The following is a 17,544-nucleotide window of genomic DNA, read 5'->3' on the forward strand; positions in this document are numbered from 1 at the left end:
AAGTGGGTTTTAGCCCACGAAAGCTTATGCTCAAATAAATTTGCTAGTCTCTAAGGTGCCACAAGTACTCCTGTTCTTTTTATCTTTGTTATGTGACTGATGTGGCAATTAATATTTAAAGGATCACATATCTTAAACACTATATATCATCTCTAATGTTGCTTGAAATACAAAATGGTTCTGAGATTTATGAACACAGTGGCTATTGCACTGTTATTTTTCTTTCTCTGAACTTCCTCCCTCCCTGTTTTGGGATGATTGCTTCATTCATTATCTGTTGGATGAGTCCATTGTTCATTACTTTCAGTGTCACCAAATCCAGCTAAATATTTGGCTTTGTGAAAAGATGGTGCACACACAGAATGAAAGCTCAGACTACTTAAAATGTATATTTCAAGTCTGAGCCCTTCAGAGGAAAAGGAATTCAAACATTTTCAAAATGTAGCATACTTTTAGCATGGAACTTCTCAGCAATTTCAAAGCTGTATCTTTCAGCAGTTCCAGATCTATTTTTGAATCTTTTATAACTGTAAGATGGAGATTTCACTTTTAATATCTGATAATTTCAGTAACTGCAGGTGAAAATTGCCTACACTATCTAAAACCTCAGGGTCTCTAAAATTAATAGTCAGTGACAAAAATGGCTATTCTCAAAGCTAGTGTAGGTATGCACTGTGCAAACATGCTTGCACTGCTGTGCCAATACACCTCAATAATAAGTTGTGAAACATCTGCCCTTCCAGCGCTGAGCCTGTCCTCTGACTAGAGATAGTCACATTAACAGTGAATAATTTACCTAATTAAGTTAGTCCTTTTTTCTGTCCATGAATTGCCATTGTGCAGGTTGTCCTTTTGACTGATTGGTTCCTTATTTGCAATCATTTAGAGCTATGTTCTGCCACATTATACTCGGATGGAATAGTACCATTTTTTTGTAAGCAGCACCTGCTGAGTAATGTATTACTTAGTGGGAGTTAGGGGGGCAGAATCTGGCCCTGAATGAGTAGCTTACTAATGAGCATTCATTGTTTACTATTCACACGATGTGGTTGGTCCCTTAAGTCACACCTGGTAGTTCCTGTGCTCCTTCACTGGAGGACATGCATTTTCTAAAGAGGAATCCTTTTTTTTTCTATTTTCAGATTATTTGTAAACCTCTCTCTCTCTCTCTCTTTATTTTTACTGTGTGTTTCAAAGACCATGGAGCTGGATGGGAATCTTTCCATTTATTTCGATGAGCTTTGGATCAGGCTCTTGGTGTGTTCATTCTGTTACCTGGATAAATGTTCAATATGAACTAAGCTAAAACCACTCAACCCAGTTTAATTTGTAACCTACAACAAAGTACATTTGGGATTAAGATTTGAACCAAGGTCTTCAGTGGTGGCTGTGTTATTTGCACATGCACCGTTCTGCTCCAGCAGGAAAACAGTGCTTACAAGTCACTTGCATCTATTTAGCTAGAAAATACATAAAAGGCAGAATGGCTATTTAGAGTGACAAAATGTTTTTAAAAACTGTAAATTCTCCAGAGCAGAGATTGTGTCTAGTTCTGTGTTTGGAGAGTGCCTAGAACATTTTGAACACTATCATAACCTAATCAACAATAACACACAGTGGAACCCAGTTTTTCTGATCTATCTGGGACTCGGACCAGATCAGATATTCAAACATTTGGATAATCAGGAGAATTGGCAAAGACCTTTCCATCCCTTATTTTTAAAGCCAGAGCCCCACCCGCCCTGGGCTGACCGCTCTAGCCCCACCCCTGTCAGCCTTGGGTGACTGGTGGTTTGGTTAATGCAAAGAGCTAGATAATGGAGGCTCAGATAAACGGGGTTCTACTGTAATTTAAGTGCTTGTTTACAACCAGACTAGTATTTCTAGAATTTGTGCTGTGCTGGAGGGAGTGAGGAGAGGAGCATTTGTGAGCAGCGGTGGAAGGAGGCATTAAACCTGTGGCATCTGCTACATCTTTTTAAAAGGTGGCCTTTTTCCACCGGTTAGTGCACCCATTATTTGGTTTTTATCATCAACTAAACAAGAACACATTGTAACTTCCTTGGAGATTGTGATAGCAACTTAGTATCTCTTGTTTGCATCACTCATGATTGCTCATACCTTGTGCCACCACTGTACTGTGATGTACCTGCAACTGTTCCCCAGTCTCACAAAAGAGTAAGTGCCAAGTTTTCTGCCCAGTACTAGAGAACAACAGAGTGACAAAGGGCTATTGTTGGGTTTCTTAAATTAAAGGAAAGATTCACAAGAAAAGAATATGTGGTGCAATCATCCTCTCACCTCTTAACCGATAATAAGCTTGATGGCTGGCTAAAACCTGCTTCACTGATTCTTGTGGACAGATTTTCACACCAGTTGGGAAAATAGATGACCTCTTTGTTCGATGCTTTGCCATATCAAATATCCTCCTGATGGTTGACACTCTGGACCTCTTTGTTGTTCTTTCTGTTTTATCTGACCCTGAGTCATCTGCAAGCTGTTTGGCTTCATTACGATTTATTTTATTAGGGATTTCTGTAAGGGGTAAAATAATAGAGAGAGACATGAATGAATAAATAAACACACAGTATGTGGACTGTCTGTATGTACTATAGGTTTTGGTCTATTTTCAATATGTTATCTTAAACACCAAACACTAGGGTTCTCAATTACCTACATTACTGTGAACAGGTCAACAAACAGGCTGATATGGGTACGGACTTGTGATCCGACCATAGAACTGGGAGTCAGGATATCTGATTTCTATTCTCCACTCTGACTAGCTCATTGTGTGACCTTGAGAACACTAAAGGTAAAATTTTCTAAAGCACCTAAGGCCCAGATCCACAAAGGTATTTAGGGGCCTAATTCAATGGGAGTTAGGTGCCTGAATAGCTTTGAGGATCTGGGCCAAAGTGACTTAGCAGCCTAAGTCCCATTTCAAAAAGTGATGTAGGCATGTAGGGTCATATTTTTAAAGGTATTTAGATGCCTAAAGATTCATATAGGTGGCTAGTGGGATTTTCAAAAGTGCCTAACTGATTAGGTGCCAATTCACCTTGATTTAAGTGCCTAGTTATTTTGAAAATCCCAGTAGGCACCTGTAGGTACCTAAATACCTTTAAAAATCTAGGCTTTGGGAACCTCAGTTTCATTGAAAGTCACTTCAGGTGCTTTTGCTAATTTAACCCTTAATCTCTGTGTGCCTTAATTTTCTCATGAGAAAAATGAGGATGAACATTGCTTGCTGTACTTAAATAAGGTTTCATAATCATTTAGATCCTTGGATGGAAGGCACTACAGAGGTGATAAGAACCTTTGTAGTGAATAGTAGATGTTAGCATAAAGTCATATCCCCAGTTACTCAGTGTTGCCTTATGGAGAATAATATCTATAAGGAATGGTAGTGCTTCCAGGGTGACAAAATACGCTCAACTTATCCGCAGGTTAGCAAATACCTCTATATTCTGAATGACCCACAGTTCTTCAGGACATTTGTCCCATTTCTACATTATATCCAACACGTTATCATACAACACAGCAATTCAAGTTTGATTTTAAAAAGTTTAACAGAGTAAAAATAAGGTCTAATCTATAAACTTTAGTGAGCTGACAAAGTAGCCTTTTGATGAAGATAATGAAGAAGCCCTTGGGTGAAGCAATTGGTGTATTTTAGATTCTGTTCTTTAATGCTGCATAAATTATAATGTTGATGTTAAAATGCACTTTTAAGGATACTTTTGATGCATTTTCATAGGCCTGATATATTCTTTAGTCATAAATTTAAAAAAAATAAATTGTTAGTTGAAAGAACTGCTGTGAAAAGGAAGGGATGAATTCTGTAGATAACTGGAAAAATTTTTGAGGCAGAAAATAAGAGGGTGACATAATGTGCATGTAGCCTGGATGCTGATGAATTGGCTGCAAACAACAAATGCGTTTGGAAAATGTTCAGACTTTCTAAGTGGAGGAGAAAGTGATAAACCAAGACACCACATTTACAAGAAAATCAGATTATTGGAAAATTAAGAGTAAAACAAAGCAAGTCTGTTTTCCTGTGAATTTGAAGAAATTGCCTAAAACAAATAGTACAAAATTAGGCAGGGTATTGGAACAATTTTTATAGTGAGGGTACTCATGATGGAAACCATGTAGTTGGTGTTTGTTAATACTATTTCAAGACAGGAGGTGTGGCAGCACCCCACCAGTACCTTCCAGCACCACTGAAATTATGTCAGTTGTTTTTAGACAGATTAAAATAAGGATGATAACATCACTTTGACAATTTGGAACTCAGTGAATTACAGTCTTGCAGAAAAAATGGGGTGGAAATGGATAGGAAATGAGTAGCAGAAATACTGGACGTGGCAAAAAGGGATGGAAAATCTGGAGATGGAAGAGGCTTTCCTCATGTACATGGCTATTGTTGGTGAAAATGAGGATACAGTAATGTAACATTTGTCATATCAAATCACTGCAGTTCACTTATTATCATGTAAATATTTGTATCAATGTGTTGTTGACATGTGCCAAAGCAAATGAGCAAAAAGATGGAAAATATTCTGAAGAAATGACAGGGGCAAGACAGAAAGGGATAGATTGGTGCTTCTGATATATTTTACCTGTCCTTGGACTCACCACAGCTTATGAATGAATTAATGTTTCCACATTCAGGGTGCAAACCAATAATACACAGTTATATTTTTAATGGTGCCCAGTTATGATTGATAAAGATGAGACAGCATGAAAGGATTTTGCTCCATTCAAAGGCTGTCAAGGGCTACCAGAAACCATAATGGGCCAAATACTGATACATCCTGTGGCAGTAACAACAGTGGAAATCTCATTGCAGGAAGATTCCACCCCAGTAAGATCTCCAACGCAGGTCTGTGCAAGCTCCTCTGCAAGGATGAGATATGCTGGGTGAGGCCAAAAGCCCACACAGAGGGGAGAGCAGGAGGCTATGTTTTCTGCTCCACCCCACATGCTGTATTTGTGGTTATGGCCCAGATGCACAGGCCATCTGACCAGCTGGGACGGAGGATTTTGTCACTAAGTCCATGATAGCTTTTGTATGAAGCAAAGACCTTCCACGAAGGATTTGCTTCTTCCCCAGGATTTGACCCTGTGGCATTAGCTTGAATTAATAACCATTCTATTTACAAGAGTATTATGATGGAGAATCTCCTTTCAAAGCTGGAATAGTGACTGCAGCTCCTCTGTGCCACCTATGCAAAGATTGGGATTTAGGCTGCTGTACTTACATTGTACTTACATGTACTCACCCTCCTGACCCACCTCCAATAGCCCATGCTCTGCTTGCCTATTCAGGACAGGAGTAATCTTTCTCTGCTATAGCTACTCCAGCCACAATCTCCCCCTTCCACACACACGGGCACTGTGGGACCTGAATGGGGGGAGAGGGTTTTGCATGGGCTGTGCATAAATGGATGAATTTCACCTTATTTGCATCTTATAGGTGACCCTATTCCTTTTTGACTCCTACTATATGAACTTGTGAGCTCACTCTCTTGTCAAACCTCTATAAAACTTGACTTAGAAAACCCACTGTCTCTTCATAATGTTTCCCAGAATTTTACTGAATGCTAATTGAAGAGCAAACTCTCTGTGGATAGAAATGCTTGTTTAGACCTCTGTTCTCCCTCTGCTTTAGTGGAAACTGTCAATTATAGACCTGAGAAATTTTCACCAAAGGGCACAAGCATCTAAATGGCTTAAACATTTTACATGCTTGAATATGTGTCATTGGATTATGCAGCTTGTTTCTGTGTGCATCTTTATCTCCTTCTGTTGAATAAAAATATACACTTATACATAACAAGTCTTTTGCCAGGTGGTGATGTGCCTATAAGCTGTAGTCTACCCGGTCTCTTTCTCCCCCCAGCCCCCTTTATATCTAAGTACACTCAGATCATCCCAATTTTATATTGTATATTTATTAAGCCCAGTACCCAGAACACTTTTTGAAGAAACCACGTCCCAAGGAATCCCAGGAATATGGGAATTTATTTTAATTTAAAGCAAAGCATTTTTGGGGCAAGGATATTTTTCACTGTTGTGTGTATACATAAGACCCTTGCCCTACACAATTCTTTTGCCCTTTTGTTTAGACCTGTTAATTGGCAAAGGCATTTGTACCAGTTTTACCTTCAGGAGATGTATGGAAGATGGTTTTTATTTTGTTATGATAATTCTAGTTTAGGAAAGCAGACATCGGGCACAGTATGGTGACTTTTTAATAATAAACTTTAAGTGTTTATGTAATGCTTTACAAATGTTTAACTAATCCTCACTAACTACCCTGTGAAGGAGGTGGGTATAATTCCCCCATTTTCCAGATGGCATAATTGAGGAAGACAGGCAAAGTGGCTTTACGAGGGCCAAGGCGGGAGTTAGTTTCAGTGCGGGTATTTAAAATCAGGAATCCCTGTTCCCCCAGTCCTGATCTCAGACAGTTACAACACAGATTCTCAAACTATGATGGTCCTGAACAGGAAAATCAGAATCTTTTGTTTCAAAAATGTTGAAACAAAACCTTTTGGTAATTTTGATTTTTTTTTCAAAAATTTTTGGGGTTGGGAAATTTGTCAAACTGACCTTTTTCTGTGAAAAGTTTGTTTCAACAAATCAGCATTTTCTGACAAAATAATATTTCATCAAAAATTTCCCAACCAGCTCTCTTAATTTACATGTTGGTAAAAGGAGAGTATGTGGCTATTTAACAGAACTCCTAAAAAAAAAAAAGAAATTTAAAAACTTCATGGAGTAGGTCAGTGGGATTCTTTTCTAAAGAGAGGAGCAAGGAGATTGCATCCATGGTTGCTTTCCTATTATTACAGTGGATGTCCTTTTATAAATATATCCTTATTTTTGACTTCCAATACTACCTGTTTCTCCTAGTTCTCATTTTTGCTTTTTAAGGTCTGCAAAATATACCCACATGACTGCATTATGCTACTGGCTTAATTCAGAATACGACATTTAGTTTGACTAGATGCCAGAAAGTTTGTTATTTGCAAAGAGAAGAGTTTCAAAATCGTGAATGCTTGAATAGAAAAGTAAAGGGTGATATCAGAGCAAAAATGTTAAAGTTTGAATAATTCAGGAGGAAAAGAAAAGAACTGCCTGAAATCAAAGCAAAGTTTGAAATCAATAAAAAAAAAAGCAAGTTAGTCTCTGTAATATAAGAGCATGTTCTCCAAGTGTAGAGAGGAAGGTTTGATTGATAAATGAGGCATACTGCCTTCATAGTAAACTAATTACTAATTAAAACCCAAGACTCAGTCAAGGAAGAAAACAGTAACTGGTAACAAAGAAACTGACAAAAAATTACCAAATGAGTTATTTCAACAGCTTTCCTATCGATGTGTTTAGGTCACCCAATACCAAGAATTAAGTGTACAGCAAGTAACACAGTACACTATTTGATATTTATATCTGTAGCAGTAGGCAAGGATAACAACATACAATTAAAAATAGATCAGCAGCTCTCTAGAAGTGATTGATTAGTATAATGTGAAGAAAGAAGCTAACATATGAGCATTAGAGCGTATAAGGTGCAATTGGTACAGATAAAAGGACAAGTGCTGGACTTCTTATTTAGAACCATACTCCCATTCACTAGTGGGAGCAATCATGAACCAAATCTGGTGGTACCTGCCAGTGGTGGGCAGGGCCTCTGCAGCACACTCTTTCAGTGTGTCCTGACACCTGTGAGTCCCTCTACACCAGTTCCATGGGGATGGGACTGATGAGGGGAACAAGCGTCAGGACTGAACGGGGCCAGATTAAGGCAATGCAGGTCCCTACCCATGCAACCCAGCCCTCCACTTGGAGCAGCAGTGTCAGGGCCCCCCTCATCTTCCCAGGTGGCAGGGACGGTAAGCATGGACATTCTTCTTTGGCTTAGGAGTGACAGCACAGGCCTCCTCCTTTTGGGAAAAACAGGTGTGTTAGAAGGGGTTTCCCAGTACTTATCCCAGCATTTGGGTGTGTTTATTTGCTCTGGCTGATGGACTGAGCCCACAAAAATACAGTATTTTGCTCAGGTCTATTGGCAGGGCCCCCAGAGTGGTGGGTCCTAGGCTTAACACCCCATAGTGAAATGTATGGTGCTGTTTATGCATCTTGGTGCTATTGTTTTGGGCTATCTGCCAATTCACACAGGTAACGTATATTGGCTACACTTGGGTCATATTTCCAAGCTTTTGCTTAGAAAAATGAGGGATAAAAACTGATCTTAAAAAAAAATTAAAAGTGAGAGTCTGAAGTAATCACGATTCCAGGATCTGGGACCATGGGCATAGGCCTATACTACAAATGCCTTAATCTAACCCTGGGCTGGAGGATGGCCATTTTCTGCTACAGTGTATTTCCATAAACCTGCAGTGATTCCCTCATGGTAGATAATTTTAATGCTGTCTCAACTTCCCTTGCCAATTCCTTCCCCCCCCCCCCAAAAAAAAAACAACAACCCAAAACACCCTAAGTGTGTTGGGGAGCAGTATCCAACATAGAGATCATGGCCCCATAAATCTTATCATAGAATCATAGGACCATAAGGTTTAGAAGGGACCCAACCCCTTGCCCAAGATATAGGATTTGTTGTGTCTAAATCAGGGGTTCTTAAACTTCATTGCACCATGACCCCCTTCTGACAACAAAAATTACCACACAATCCCAGGAGGAGAGACCAAAGCCTGAGCCCGCCTGAGCCCTGCCGCCTTGCATGGGGGTATTGGGGGGAGAAGGAACCCAAGCCCCTCTGCCCCAGGCCGGGATGCCAAAACCAAATGCCACGGGCTTCAGCCCCAGGCAGGGGGCCTGTAACTTGAGCCCCACCACCCAGAGCTGAAGCCCTTGGGCTTTGGCTTCGGCCCTGAGCGGTGGAGCTCAGGCTTCAGCCCCAGACTGAAGAAAGTCTAAGACAACCCTGGTGACTCTATTAAAATGCGGTCATAACCCACTTTGCGGTCCCGACCCACAGTTTGAGAACTGCTAGTCTAAACCATTCAAGACAGATGGCTATCCAGCCTCTTTTTGGTTAAGTGAGCGCAGTATGGAGGCACAATCTTTGGCATGTCCCAGAATGCATGGGATTTCTGTCCTTGAGAATCCAGAAGAACTGTGGCTTTGGTGTGTCATCTCTAGATGCTCCATAGCATGAAGGTGGCCTTCATTATTTACTTAAGTAAAATTCCCATCAAAGTCTGGAGGAATTGTCTTACAGTAATACAATATTCAAATGAGACAATGTACTGCTGAGACCATTTTCCTTGAATGAATGAATGACTGATCCAATTTCATAATTAGTAAAGAAAAATCTTGAGAGTCAAGAACATGTATTAAAATAAAACAATAGAAGAGCTTTTGATGATTTATTTCCAAATATGAAGTTTACAAAATGACAGTCTTAAATCTCTTGATTAGGAAAAAAAACATTCTTTGCAAAACACATTTTTTTTAAAGCAATGGCTTTCATATGGATAAGCAAAGGGATAATGAACTAAGTAAGGGCATCTTGACTCTTCTACCCCCCTGGAACCTCATTGGATTAGCATTGCAGTACCAGACATTACTGTTTTCACTCAATGGTGCACGAGTTGATTTGGAATTTCAGTGAATGGGAAGAAGTTCATTTCCTTAACTGAGTATCCCCAAGGAACTTGACCAGTGACACACTGCTCCCCTCCCACAAACGTCTTGTTCTCCCTGCTTGCCCACACAGATGTCCTTGGTTTTCTGACATCCTAAACCAGATGAGGAGAGAGAGAGATGGAAACTCAAACACCAATCACTGAAAACAAATGCTGAAGCAGACAGATTGAAACAGAATTTCTCCAAGCCTATGGTGAGGATGTATAACAGGCCAAGAGAAACTTCTTCTCAGACTCCACAGAACTTGCCAAATCCCAACCTAAGGAGCTAGTGAGGGTGGAAAACTGCTTCATTAACACAGACGGCCTACAATCTACAGCCAAGTCTATGCCGCATCATGCTCAGTGAAGAACAATCCTCCTACTTTGCTGTAAAAGATCACACATGTTTGGGAAGGTTCCTCTTGTTGCACGGATCCAAGCCTATACACGGACCAACAAACAGCCCATCTTCAGTCTGAGTTCACACATTCACTCTACAGAAAGTATTGGTCATGTTGAAGAAGTCTTGACTTAAGACAGGTGAATCTGGATCCTGCCCTTCCTACCTGGTAAAAGAGAATCATAAGAGAGTGGGTCTTTCCTGACAGAAATAACCAATGCCCAGGGCCTGCTCTAGGTTTTTTGCTGCCCCCAGCAAAAAATTTGCCACCCCAAGCTCCGAGAGCGCAACTGCCCAAGCCAAAAAAAAAAAAAAAGGATGGCCGGAACGCCGCCCCTGGAATTGTGCCACCCCAAATATGTGCTTGCTTTGCTGGTGCCTAGAGCCGGTCCTGCCACTGCCTCATTCAGGAAAGGAATCTTCCTCCTTCAACCAAGTGCAACCAGCACTGAAGAAATGCATCCTGGTTGCAGCAAATCTATTCAAGCCCTGCCCAGTATAAAATCTTCCATTCCTGAACGAGTTCTTAGAGAAACTAGCCAAAGGCTTCCTATGAGCTCATCTAGCTGAAGCCAATACTCAGGATCCAGTACAATCTGGTTTCAGGCCAGGACATGGGCCAGAAACAGCATTAATGTCATTGGTGGATGATTTCTTGATGTTAGTGGATAGAGGGGAGACATCCATTCTCATTTTCCTGGATCTCTCTGCAGGATTTGATACTCTTGATCCCGAGATACTGCTACCCCACCTGAGGGAGGTGGCAAGGGTACCAGAGAATGCTTTATAATGATTTGAGTCCTTCCTTGAGGATGCACCCAAAGGACAGTGAAGAGACACTGTATCTCTGCTACTAGGCCCCTCATTTAAAGCGTGTCTTTAGGATCAATTCTCCATACCAGTGGCTCTCGACCTTTACAGACGACTGTACCCCTTTCAAGAGTCTGATTTGTCTTGTGTACCCCCAAGTTACACCTCACTTAAAAACTTACAAAATCAGACAAAAATACACAAGTGTCACAGCACGCTATTACTGAAAAATTACTTACTTTCTTATTTTTACCATATAATTATAAAATGAACCAATTGGAATATAAATATTGTACTTACTTTCACGTATAGTATATAGAGAAGTATAAACAAATCATTGTCTATGAAATTTTGGTTTGCTATTGCTTTATATGTAGCCTGTTGTAAAACTAGGCAAATATCTAGATCAGCTGAGTACCCCCGGAAGACCTCTGAGTACCCCCAAGGGGTACACATACCCCTGGTTGAGAACCACTGCTCCATTCAATGTCATTCGGCATCTACATGCTGCCACTAGGAGAACTGTGAGACAACATGGGTTCAAGTGCCACCAATTTGCAGATGACATCCAACTATGTCTATCCTTTGATATGTACAAGCACCACCAAGATGGTTCATTGCTTGGAGAAGATCAACTAATGGGTGAAGAGAGCAGCTGGTTGAAGCTGAAGTAAGATGATGGTTATGTTGGTTGGCAGAAGAAAGTACTTTTAGGAGTCTGAAGCCATGGTGTCTAAAAGATCACCTAAAGCTCTGGGATAAGGACACCAGTCCTCAGGCAAATGGAACTGTTTGCTGCAAAGGTAAAGCTTACCAGTGCAGGAAATAGAGCTTTCTCAGTCCATGAATCTGCAATGAACTTCTACAGGAGCTAAGAACCACAACAAACCTCACTACATTTTGTTCCAAGTGTAAGGGTCTTGACATAGCCTCCCTAAGAGAAAGGAAGGATGGTGCAGAGTTTAGGGTGCTAGATTGGGACGTGGAGTCTTACATTCAGTTCTCTGCTCTGCCACAGCCTTTCAGTGTGACCTTGGGTAAATCACTTAGCCTCCCTGTGCCTCAGTTCCCCTTTGGTAAAGTGGGGATAACAGTACTTCCCTAATACATTAAAGTCTGTGAGGCACAAACGGGGACCTCAACTGCATTAAGTATAAACTATTAGCAATTTTGTGAAAACGTAGGGGTGCTTTTTGGCGATTGTTAATAGAGTGTTTAGATCTGGCAATGTCTGTCCCATAATTGTGGTGGAATCCTTCACTGTAGGGGTCACTCTGGGTAGCTGAGATAACCTCCCCACCTAGGGATAGAGAAAAGAAGCCCCCTTTTTAAGTGTCTCCTAACTTACACTTAAGGGTCATTAAGAGGCAATGCCAAAGTAAACAGCCTTGATGGCTCTAGCCTGCTCTCCTGGGGACTACTGAAACATGTCTGAACAGAATGGGTTGGACTGAGGGACCCAGGGACCCTCAGGAGGATCTGGGCTTGCTAGGAGAATATAAGTTGGTTCTGTTCTGTTACTTTAATGTAAGAGGAAAGTCTGTCTAACTTAGCCTGTAGTGAAATGTAAGAGTAGGTGAAACTAAAGATGTGTCAGCTCTTTGTTATTGAGGAATCCCTTTTTCTCTAATGCTTTGTTCCCAATATTTAATAAAAAAATACTTTGCTTTAATAAGGGTATTGGTCAATATCACAGGTTCCTGAAGGTGCCTGAAACCCAGTCTGGCCTGCAAGGTGATAAGTGTTATTGGGCCCCAGTCTAAGATGCCAAGATTCCACCCCAAGACAGATAAGGCCAGAAGCTGGGAACGGGCAACAGGGGATGTTGCCAGAAACAGAACAGAGAACTGCCAGAAGCTGGGAATGGGTAACAGGGGATGAATCACTTGACGATTACCTGTTCTGTTCATTCCCTCTGGGGCACCTGGCATTGGCCACTGTTGGAAGACTGGATACTGGGCTAGATGGACTTTTGGTCTGACCCAGTACGGCCGTGCTTATGTTCTTATGTAAGGGGAAGAGACCTTCAGAGAGACCAGAAAAGGGGCAGAGACACAGCTAGTCCTGTGTCCATGACAAACATGTACATATAATTTAGGGTGAAAAAAAAATTAAACCCCATAACAAATACACCAGAATGCATATACAGTTTTTTCTCCTGAGAAAAGGATGAGAGCACATGAACCACACATGACAGATATTAATCTTGTTACTTAATGTCCAACTAGTAGGCACTAAGATACCACAGTTATGAGGGCACTATAAGAAATTGTGCAGAACATACTAAACCATAATATGGCTTCTAGCATGTGGAGAGTAATTTGGGATAAAGTCCCTTCTCTGTGGCCTTTAGTTTAGATCCTTCAAGGACAGACAGCCCTTTATTGGTGATAAATACCTTGTTCTCTAGAGTCCATCTCTATTGTTGTTCTCTTAAAAGCTATCTTGTGTAAGTATTTATAATGCACCAATCACCACAGTATCGGTGTGCAAAACTATAATACATGTGCTACTCCGGTTTAATATTCACTGACAATACTAATATTTTAATACATATATTTAACTTTGGAGTTAAGTCAAGGAATGCCAAATATTAAAAACCATTCCTAATTAATTCACTGTTTTTGCATTCAGAGTAACCTGAATTTTATTTTTTCAGTTGTTTATAAACATAAACAGGGAAGCTACTGTCCTTAATTCAGCAAGATGAATTTTTATTTCATGGATGATCTGTGGAATAATTCTGATGAGTAAATCTGGCATTTCCATGTTTTGTTTCTTTGACTTTTTTAATGATTTCCCCCCCGCCCCTTCCTTTGGCATAGATTTGTTTAACCCTTTTCTCAAGGGCAATTACAAGTAACAAAAATCTGCAACAGTTACTGTTGAATTGGCACAGCTCAACGGGAAGGGATAAGTCAGACTGAATTAAAATGATTTCACCGAGCACACAGAAAGCCATTGTCTCCTAAAGAATGACTGTGAGTGAATGGAGAATATTTGTCTACTTAAAAATCCCCTGAAATGTAGCAGCCTGAAATAAGCACTGTTATGCGGCTAGCGTACCTTCTTTCCTACTGAAAGTGGGGTACAAAAGTACATAATTTCAGTACATAATTGCAGGAGATGCTGCTGTAGCTCAAAGCCGCTCAACATTTTCACTGGTGAATTTGTATTTTCAGTGCTTTGTAACTCACATTCATTCTAGGCTGTAATGTCGCACACACTTTGTGTTGGGTTTTTCTTCTGTGTTAAAAAAGGTTTGTGCGAGCTTAGTGGTAGGGTAATGCATAAAATGCAAGCTCAAGTTCAGCCTTTGGATCCTCTTTGGACTAACAAGCTCTGGAGCATTGTTGAAGTTCTGTGTACTCAGCCCATGAAGTCCCCTTGTATTCATCTCCAGCAAGCCCCTTTGACATGTGTAGCCTTCTTGGTTGTTGAGGCTCTCAAAGCAAAATTAGATGGGTAGGGAGAAAATAGAATATCTCAGAAAACTAACTCAATTTTTTCTGGCCACCTTGAAAATAACAATTTGAGTTTGACAGTTCTGTGATAGGGGAAAAAATCAGCGATTGATTAATCCATGAATTAGTTTAGAGACTATTAGTGTTCTGAAGATTTCTTTTTTAAAGGAAAAAAGTTAATTTGCATTTGAGCCTTCAATTTCCTAGGAATGCTGAGTATCTCCAGCTATACATGTACAGCAGTTGCACTGTATAGTAGACTGGAAGGGCCATGAAAGTTTTGAACACATCCAGATTATTTCCGCTATCCACTAACACCCACTACTTGAATTTAAGTAGTTAGGGTGAGATTTTTAAAGATATTTAGGTGTCTAAAGATGCAGATATTCAAGTAGTGGGATTTTCAAAAGCACCTAGGCACCTGAATCCCATTGATTAGGCACCTAAATACGTTTGAGGTTCTGGGTTCTTGGCACTTCTGAGAATCTCATGAGCCACCTGTCTGCATCATTGAACACCTAAATACCTTTGAAGTCAATGCATGGATATTTGAGAGCAGAATTTAGTTTTAAAAATGTTTGACTATACAATATTAATAATGAATATGTATGAGAACAAAAATAATCTCAATTTGTGCGTGGACATACTTTCCAAACATTGGGGTGTGGGAATTTTTCCAATTATTATTAAAAATGAATGTACATAACAAACTACTGCCAGCTAAAACAACAAAAGCCAGGAAATTCCGATAAGCTTTGTTCCTAAGAATTGCAATAATATTTGATCAAACTGTTGTGTGTTGCTGTTTATTTTAAAGAATTAGAAAGAGTAGAGATGAAAAAAAATCCATGTAATCATTTAGTCCTTTCCCTCTTTAGGTGCAAGATGATCCCTAAATATTATCTAGCAAGTCGTCCACAGGTATTATTAAATGTTCCAGTAATGGGACTTCTATTAAATCTCTTGCAGAAAACACTCACAAACCAGTCCGGCACTTTGTTTAGTAAGTTTCCCCTAATATTTAGCCTAAACTTATCTTTGTAAAATGCCATCCAATTATACGGTTATCAGATGTATTGCAATATCTAGGTACAACAAATGATGATAAGCCAGAATATTCAGCTTTAATTTTCATTTCATTTCTTTCTAGTTTTATAATCACAAGTGTACATATTATTGATACCATCATTAGTGCATTAATAATAACACAGAATAAGTTTCATCTTATAATTTTGTAAATGCATTAACATTATGTTTTTCCAAGGTAAATCATCCTCAATACTTGGATGAACTAAATGTTCTCTATAGCTGTTTGTCTATATTTCAGTGAGATAAAACCACTACTTAAAAAAACCGAAAACAAAATCTGCAAACAGAAAAATGGTAATAGTCTTTGCTGCATAAATAAAGTTTTCTAAATGTTATTAACAACAGACTGAAGAATACTGGGGCTCTCTCTTCCTCTACAAACATTTAAATACAAATGGAAATACTCTTTTTCTGATACTGCCTGATCTCTGCATTTAACTAACATGACTAGGACTGAAAGAAAGTAAGATGTGTTAGGCCATTTATGAATCCCTTAGGCAAAGTGTAAAGCAACAGCAACCTGGGGTTTTAATTAGATTACATAAATGTCAAAGACAGACAGAAAAGTTAGTAAGCAATCTAAAAAATAACAACAAAGAAATAAAACCCCCAAACCAAAAATGAAATAAAACAAACAACCCTCCCCCGTGCATAATTATGGAATAAACATGGGTTTACCTGCACTGTACACTTTTATCTGCCGGGTAATCCCAGACATTTAATAATAAAGTTGAGGCCTGATTAAACCCATGTCAAATGTCCCCTGTCCTCCTTTCGGTATAGCCAGACAAACAAAAAACCCAACAACCTTTTGTGATAAGAATAAAATCTGATGTTTTTTTCCCTGTATGTAAATGAACAAGAGGAAAAACACATTTTCATGTTTTTGTTTTTGTTCTTGTTCATGTTGAACAATTAAAGAAAGACTTGTGAACTTTTCAATATGTCTAAAGGAACAATTGTTAGTTGCTTCACTGAATACAGAATAGTTGTCTCTGCTCTGTCTTGCTTTTATTCTTCCTAAAGGCTTACAAATCGATGCTTCCTTTTATTTATTTTTTTGTAGGAATCTGTTCATTGAAACAGATTTTAAATTTATTTTACATGCCAGAAAAAATTACTATTATGATTTTTTTTTACATTTTTTCACTAAGTACTTAAGTCAGCAGATGTATTCTTTTTCATTTTTCTTTTATAATGTTTAAATTTTTCTGCTTGTTCTGCTGTACACATTTATCAGTAACGTCGCCCTTATTTGTATTGCTATTTTCTGTTTTTTGGCAGTATTGTTTCCACCTACAATATTTGTGTATATACCTAGAAGTCTTTTAAGTTGGCCATGACAGTACCCAGTAAAACCAAAAATACACTTTGTTGCTTTCTTTTCAGTTCAGTAACAACGAATTCTCATTAAGAGTACAATCATTTTCTTATGCATTCACTTCAGCTATTGTGCCCCTTCCACGTAATTTGTAATTGTTCTTTCATCTAGAAACATAAATAAGTAAATAAACTAAAGTGCATCTTTTACAGAGAATTTAATGCAGAGCAAACCTACATGATACAAGTTAAGGCAACATTTTCTTAGGGTCGCCTGTCAAGTTAACAGTGTCACTAACCTCGACTTTTGTAGCACCCAATTCTAGGCAGTGACTTTTATAGCGAGGGAAAACCACTTGACCTTTCCAAAGATTTTTCAACTACAACACAAAATAAATAAATAAAATCATTTTACATGTGAACTTACCTTTGCTTCCTTGAACTTGGAGAGCAAGACAAATGACCAGAAATATTAATCCAGTTTTCAAATGCATGCTGGCAATTCAGAACCTTCAAGGATTGTCATGCAGGAAATATGACCAGTTTAGACTGGCTAACAGATTTCTTTTTAAGAACTAAAATTCCCAAACTGCCTCGTATTTCTACTTTTTTAAGAAAGTGCTCAACAGTTTGAAATGTTTTGAATCTCAGGCAAAGTGTGAAACAGGTGTCAGAACACAGTTACTGAACAAACCCCTCAAACACACACACTTGTAGTCCAGGAGACTGAAAGGGGGACTGGAGTGGTAAACTCCTAAATGTGATAAGAGTGACGAAGTTTTAAAAAAACCCCAACAGTGTC

General features: G+C 39.2%; 1 protein-coding gene across 1 annotated transcript in view; it reads right to left on the bottom strand.

Annotated features, from left to right (window-relative positions):
- IMPG1 (interphotoreceptor matrix proteoglycan 1) overlaps positions 1-17,236 on the bottom strand; it is a gene marked incomplete at its 5' end in the record, with an annotated part of 93,632 nt that extends 76,396 nt beyond the window's left edge. Inside the window, 2 exons of the mRNA XM_084624917.1 lie at positions 2,302-2,535; positions 17,170-17,236. Of these exons, the coding sequence (XP_084481043.1) occupies positions 2,302-2,535; positions 17,170-17,236 (301 nt within the window). The remainder of the gene's footprint in view (positions 1-2,301; positions 2,536-17,169) is intronic.
- Between the last annotated feature and the right edge of the window lie 308 nt (positions 17,237-17,544).

Source organism: Lepidochelys olivacea, assembly GCF_965140295.1.
Source record: "Lepidochelys olivacea isolate rLepOli2 genome assembly, chromosome: 3".
Taxonomy (NCBI): Eukaryota; Metazoa; Chordata; order Testudines; family Cheloniidae; genus Lepidochelys; species Lepidochelys olivacea.